Raw genomic sequence first — 7,317 nt, 5'->3', positions numbered from 1 at the left:
GTGTGGAAGGAGATGCTAAGACAAAAATCCTATTGCCAAAAGGAGAAAAAAGGGAATAAAGATTAATAAATTGATAACTCAAAAAAGATCACCTTATGGAAGTCTAATCAGAATCAACTCAAAGCTGACCCTCCAATGGATTTGTAGGATATAAATAACATAGGAAATTGCACAATTAAGCCAATTTTCTCCAATTCTTAAACAAGATTTCACCATTATATCTTTAGTGGATTGGAAACTGAATCCCTCAAACTTTCTCATATTGTTCTTCATAGTGAAACATCAAATACTACTCTCTCAGCCAATATTTAGTCATAAATTTTAGTCATTGTAGTACTAGGGATATAACAATAGTCACTTCAAAAGTAACAATATTGGGGTAGGGAACTCTAGTGTCATCATCCACAGGGAGGTGCATTGCTAATTAAAAAATCGAGCCTCTGATAGTTCACACCTACCAGCAGCTCCATGAGAAAGATGGATTAATTCCTCCTCTTCCATTTTCAGCACTAAAAACTTGAGAGGAAATTATTAATTGATTGCAAACTGAAGGAAGTAACAGAGATGGGGGAGGGCAGGAGGGCGGGAAGGAGACTAATAGGGTTGTGCTGGACAAACTTCCATTCTACTGATATATCTCCGAAGCCTCTTCTGAATTCACAGAAGCTGTGATACTGTTGAAAGCAACTTCCTGGTGTAAGACAGCAGCATGAAAGAGTGTTGGCTGTGGAATTTAATGATCGCTCTCTGTCTCTTATTAAAGGTGAGAATTTAGAGATTACCTCTCAGGTATCATCAGATCTTCAGGTTAAATAACAACAAAAACAACAACAACAAAAAAACCCAAAAACCCCAAACAGGATAAAAATGCATATCTTGTAAGAATGTTCTTAATAAGAACACAGTAAATTTATAATTATATTTAAAAACATGATTTCTTTTATCTTTGTTGCAAAGAGTATAAACAGCAGAACAAACACAATTTCTACATGTATGCATAATTGAATGACACTGATTGCATTCTTTGAGTCTTCCGTGCATTCTCATTCTTCTAGTTGTTCTTTGTCCATTAAACTCACAGTTTATAAATTGTCTATCAAAACTTTGAGTAGCTACTGTCAATTTTATATCATATATGTAGATCTTAAAATACTTTCTGTTGTTATGTGCTGTCAAGTAGACTACAATTCATATTAACCTTGTACACAATAGCTTTGGGCCCTGCTCTTCAGCATTCAGAAGTCCCTGACAGCTTTGGGCCCTGCTCTATCCTGAGCCAAACTCACTATCTCTGACATTTAGTGTGTCAATTCATCTCATCTGGGGTCATCTTCTCCTGTGCTGTCCCTTGACCTTTCTAAACATGATATATTTCTCCAAAGACTGGTCCCTCCTGGCTATATGCCCAAAGTATGAAAGATAGAGTATCAAAATCCTTGCCTCTAAGCAGCAACTTGGTTTCACCCTCTCTAGGGCAGACCTGTTAATTCTTGGCAGTCCATCATATGTTCAATACTCTTCTCTAGCACCATAACTCAAAGGCATCAATCCTTCTGTCATCCGTGGTCATTGTCCAGCCCTCTGATGCATAACAAGTAATTGTGAAGACCATAGCTTAGATCAGGCACACTTTAGTCGCTAGACTGACATCCTTGCTCTTCAGCATTCAGGAGAAGTCCCTGACAGCAGAGTTTCCTAATGCAATTCATCTTTTGATTTCCTGATTGTTGGTGCCAAGAGTGTTGATTGTAGAAATGAGTAAGGCGAAATTTAACAATCTCAATCTTTTCCCTTCTATTATAATGCTGACAATTGGCCCAGTGGTGTGAATCGTCATTCTCTCAATGTTGCACTTCAATCCATACTGCAAACTATAGTCCTTGACACTCTGCAGCAAATCCTTCAGGCCCTCCTCAGTTACAGCAAATTATATTGCATCATCTGCACAAGACAAGTTTTTGATGAGTCTTCCTCCAATCCTGACACCACACTCCTACTATAAAGGGCAGACCCTCAACTGATCTGTTCTGCATACAGATTGAAAAAGTATGGTGAGCACAAAGAAGATATTCTTAGTAGTGCTGCTAAACTATTGCTTGGTTTTTAGGAAACCAAAAGGAATATTTCTGGTTTAAGTTTGAGAAATATATGTAATAATTAACCCCTAATTTTTCATATTCTGGGTCACTTTCCATAGCTTACTTCTATTTCTTTGTGTGAATAGATATTTTTTCCCCTATAAACACATCTAGTAACTCAGTAATTAAAATAGGTACTGATTTGTACAGTTGGAAAGGTTTCAGAGTAACTAGGCAATTACGAGCAGGAGTATTGAAACTAAAAGGCTTTCTCAAGGAAATGAATATTATTTATAACAGCAGTTAAAGATCTTTGTTAGCCTGCAGGTGAGATAAGAGCCTAAGGATTCCTACCAATGTTATAATGTTCGTTATATACCATTTGCTTACAGGATACGGAAGCTATTCAATCGAACCTTAATGGACATGTACAATCTGAGCAACAACAACAACGCAGGCCCCTTTATCCTTTTGGGAATTCCCGGCCTAGAGCAGTATCACATCTGGATTAGTATCCCCTTCTGCTTTATTTACCTTGTGGCCATCGTGGGCAACAGTATCCTTCTCTACCTCATTGTAGTAGAGCGCAGTCTGCATGCACCTATGTTCTTTTTCCTTTCCATGTTGGCTATTACTGACCTCATATTGTCTACCACATGTGTCCCCAAAACCCTGAGCATCTTTTGGCTTGGTCCCCAGAAAATCAGTTTTCCTGGATGTCTCACCCAATTATTCTTCCTACACTACAGCTTTGTCCTGGACTCGGCTATCCTGCTGGCCATGGCATTTGACCGCTATGTGGCCATCTGCTCCCCTTTGAGATACACCACTATTCTGACCCCCAGAATCATCATCAAAATTGCAGTTGGAATCTCCCTTCGAAGTTTTTGTGTTTTTGTTCCATGTGTTTTTCTTGTGAATCGTCTACCCTTCTGCAGGACACATATCATCCCCCATACATACTGTGAACACATAGGTGTGGCCCGGCTCGCCTGTGCAGATATCTCCATCAACATTTGGTATGGCTTTTGTGTACCTATCATGACAGTCATTACCGATGTGGTCCTAATCGCTATCTCTTACACTCTCATCCTCTCTGCTGTCTTTCGTCTCCCCTCCCGAGATGCCCGTCAGAAGGCTCTGGGCACCTGTGGTTCCCATGTCTGTGTCATCCTCATGTTTTACATCCCAGCGTTCTTCTCCATCCTTGCCCATCGCTTTGGGCATAATGTCCCTCGTACCTTTCACATTATGTTTGCCAATATCTATGTTATCATCCCACCAGCTCTCAACCCTATTGTCTACGGTGTAAAGACCAAACAGATCCGAGACAAGGTCATTCTCCTGCTCTTTTCCAAAGGAGTCAAATGACATTGACATGAGGTTTAAACAAGGGAAGTTTCTAGTGTATGTTAAAATCTATAAGCAATTACTTTAGAGAAAAAAGGAAATGAAAAAATTTCTAATTAATCATAAGCATTGGTTTGTTTGCTTTGTTATTTCTGAAATATATTAAATAACTGGCTACAGAAAAAAATCTAAATGTAGGAAATACTTAGTTTATAATTCTGAAGATTAGAACTTTGATTAAATGTAATTCCCTATTACTATGATGTGATTAAAACTTTTAATGAAAGAAAATAGCCAAATGTTTTCATTAAAAAGATGACTCTGGGGAACAGCAAGTACTAAATGTTGTGATGTGGTGAGATAGGAACTTTTATATACTGTTGGTGGGATTGTAAAATGGTACAACCATGCTGGAGGCAATTTGGTGCTTCCTCAAAAAGCTGAACATAGAAATTCCATGTGACCCAGCTATTTATTCCACTGCTTGGAATATACCCTGAGAAAATGAGAACTGAGACACAAATGGAGATATATAAATCGATGTTCATAGCAGCGTTATTCGCCATCACAAAAACATGGAAATAGTCCAAATGTCCAGCCACAATTGAAAGGATTGAGAAATTGTGGCACATTCACATGATGGAAAACTATGTGACATGCAGGAGCGATGATTTTGAAAATCATTATTTAACTTGGGACTGGAGAGCTGTATGCTAAGTGAACTCAGTCCCATAAGGACAAATACTATATAAGACAATTACTGTAGAAATAGAAAGTTAACTAGCAAAATATGTATGATGATCCAAGGAGGGGAAGGTAGGAGCAGAGCGGTAAGGATAGCCAGGTAATGAAACATAGGGTGGCACAATTTGATGGGTAGAAGGAGGGGTGGGTAAAGGAAATGAGAAAGATCTGGTGTGAAAAACAATGTATATGAACTTTGTAAGTAAACTAGTATAAAATAAAAATGGTGTTTGTTGTTATGTGACATCGAGTCACCTGTGAACTCATAGTGGTCCTATGTACAACAGCCCTAAACCCTGCTCTATCCCTTGCCAATCTTATTGTCAACAACACGCCTATCCCCATTACCCCAGTCACTGAGTCAACCCACCTCAATAGTCTTCCTTTCCTGAGCTCTTGCTCCACACTCCCAAGCATGATGTCCCTCTCCAAGGACTTATCCCACCTTACAACATGTCCAAAGTATGTCAGAAGTTTCAGAATCCTTGCCTCCAAGGAACTGCCTAGATTCACCATCTCCAGGGCAAACTTGTTTGTTCTCCCAGCAGTCTACATAGAGTATTCATGCATACAGAGTATACACAGAGTTTAGTCAATACTCTTCTCCAGCACCACAGCTCAGAGGCATCAACTCTCCTATCATCCTGAGTCATTGTCCAGCTCTCTGATGCATAGAAAATAATTGCAAAACCCATGGCCTGTATCAGGTACACCTGAGTCTCCAAACTGATATTGTTGCTCTTCAGTACTTTGGAGAGGTTTCTGACAGCAGATTTTCTCAATGCAATTAGCCTTTCCTGGCTGCTGGTACCAAGAGTGTTGATTGTAGAGCCAAGCAAATTGAAAGCTGTCAACAATCTCAATCTCTTCACCATCTATCATGATGCTGCTAATTGGCACAGTGGTAAGAATAGTCATTTTCTTTATGTTGAGTTTCAATCCGTATTGAAGGCTGCAGTCCTTGACCTTCAGGTCCTCCTCAGTTGCAGCAAGCAGAGTTGTGTCATCTGCGTACCACAGATTGTTGATGAATCTACCCCCAATCCTGATGCAACATTTCTCCTCATAGAGACCAGCATCCTGGATAATCTGTTCCATATATAGATTGAAAAGATATTAAGATAGGACACATCCTTGATGCACACCTTTCCCAATTTCGAACCATGCAGTGTTTCCTTGCTCTGTTCTGAGAACTGCCACCTGGTCTAAGTATTGGTTTCACATAAACACAATCAAATGTTATGGGATTCCCATTCTTTTGAGTCAGCCAAAATTTGTTGTGATCCACACAGTCAAATGCCTTTGCATAGTCAATGAAACACAGATAGACATTCCTCTGGTACACTCTGCTTTCAGCCAAGATCCATCTAACATTAGCTATAATATCCCTAGTCCCACAGCCTCTTCTAAATCTAGCCTGCATTTCTGGCAGTTCTCTGTTGATATGCCGTTCCAGTCGTTTTGGGAAAATCTTCAGCAGAATCTTGCTTGAATGTGATATCAATGATAGTTTGATAATTCCCACGCTGTCGGATCACCTTTCTTTGGAATGGAAACAAATATAGATTTCTTCCAGTCAGTTGGCCAAGTGGTTGTCCTCCAGATTTCTTGGCACAACTTGGTGAGCACATACAGGGCAGCATCTGTTTGTTGAAATATGTCAATAGGTATGCCATCAATTCCTGGGGTCTTGTTTTTTGCCAATTCTTTCAGAGCAGCTTGAGTTTCTTCCCTCATTATCACAGACTCTTGCTCATACATTATTTCATGAAATTCTGTGTCCACCAATTCCATTTGGTACAGTGACTCTGTATACTCTTTCCATCTTCTTTTATTAATGCTTCCTGGATCATTTAATATTCTGCCCAAAGCATCCTTAAGTATTGCAACTCAAGCTTTGAATTTGTTCTTCATTTCCTTCAGCCTAAGAAATGCTGAGCAAGTTCAGCCCTTTCTATTTTCTGACTCCAGTTCCTTGTACATTTAATTGCAATGCTTTTCTTTGTCTTTCTTAGGTGCTTTCTGGACTCTTCTGTTCAACACCTTAGTATCTTGATTTCTTCCTTTTGCTTTGGCTTCTTGGTGCTTCAGTGCAAGATTTAGAGTTTCTTCTGACAGCCATCTTGGTCCTTTCTTCCTCCTCTGTAATGACATTTTGCATTCTCCCTGGATATTCTTGATGTCCTCCCACAGCTCATCCAGTCTTCGCTCATTAATGTCCAAGGCCTGAAACTTGTCCCTGAGATGGTCTTGAAATTCATATCGAAAAGACTCAAGGTCAAATTTTGGGTTCTGTGAACTTGATTTAATTTTACTCAGCTTCAGCTTGAACTTTCATATGAATAGTTGGTGGTCCGTTCCACAATCAGGTCCTGGCCTAGTTTTCACAGCTGATTTGAGTTTCTTCAGCGATTCTTTCCCAGATGCAATCAATCTGATTCCTATGCATACCATCAGGTGTAATCCTGTGTATAGCCTTTATTTATGCTTATTAAACATATTTGCAATGACTAAATCATTGATTGTGCTAAATTCTATCATTCTATCTCCAGTTTTATTTCTGTTACCAAGTCCATGTTTTCCAACTGCTGATCCTTCTTCCAACTTTTGCATTCCAGTCACCCATTATTATTTATGCATTTTGATTGCATGTTTAATCAATATCTGACTGCAAAAGTTGGTAGAAATCTTCTATTTCCTCCTCTTTGGCTATTGGTGCATATATTTGAGTGATAGTGGTATTCACTGGACTTTCTTGTGTGCATATGGATATTATTATCCTGTCACAACATTGTATTTCAAGACAGATCTAGAAATGACTTTTTTTATCTATGAAAGCAACACCACTTTTCCTCACCTTTTTGTCTCTAGCATAGTAGATCACATAATCATCTGACTCAAAATGTCCATGCCAGTCCATGTCATTTTGCCAATACCTAATATGTCAATATTTATACGTTCCATTTCCTTCTTACCAATATCCAATTTTCCTACATTCATGGTCCTTACATTCCATGTTCCAATCACTAGTGTCTGCTTACAGCTGTTCCTCCTCCTATGTGTCTCCATTCTTGAAGGCTCAGCCTCAGTTGCCATATCTACTAGTTGAACATAGGGTTTTCAAAGACCTGCTATTTCAGAAGTG

General features: G+C 39.2%; 1 protein-coding gene across 1 annotated transcript; it reads left to right on the top strand.

Moving 5' to 3' along the window:
* The first annotated feature begins 2,498 nt into the window (after positions 1 to 2,498).
* On the top strand, positions 2,499 to 3,449 carry LOC102873749 (olfactory receptor 52H1-like). Its single transcript, XM_006885658.1, has one exon. It carries the CDS (start codon positions 2,499 to 2,501, stop codon positions 3,447 to 3,449), a length of 951 nt encoding a protein of 316 aa, XP_006885720.1.
* Positions 3,450 to 7,317: the final 3,868 nt, after the last annotated feature.

The sequence above is a fragment of the Elephantulus edwardii genome, unplaced genomic scaffold (assembly GCF_000299155.1).
Source record: "Elephantulus edwardii isolate Elephantulus edwardi_28Jun2011 unplaced genomic scaffold, EleEdw1.0 scaffold00044, whole genome shotgun sequence".
NCBI lineage: Eukaryota > Metazoa > Chordata > Mammalia > Macroscelidea > Macroscelididae > Elephantulus > Elephantulus edwardii.
Note: the sequence above shows the minus strand (reverse complement) of the source record. Positions and strands in the feature narration are given on the sequence as shown.

Bases quoted from the DNA above. Each gene is read 5' to 3' on its own strand.
- LOC102873749 (XM_006885658.1), top strand. From the start codon at position 2,499: ATGGACATGTACAATCTGAGCAACAACAACAACGCAGGCCCCTTTATC.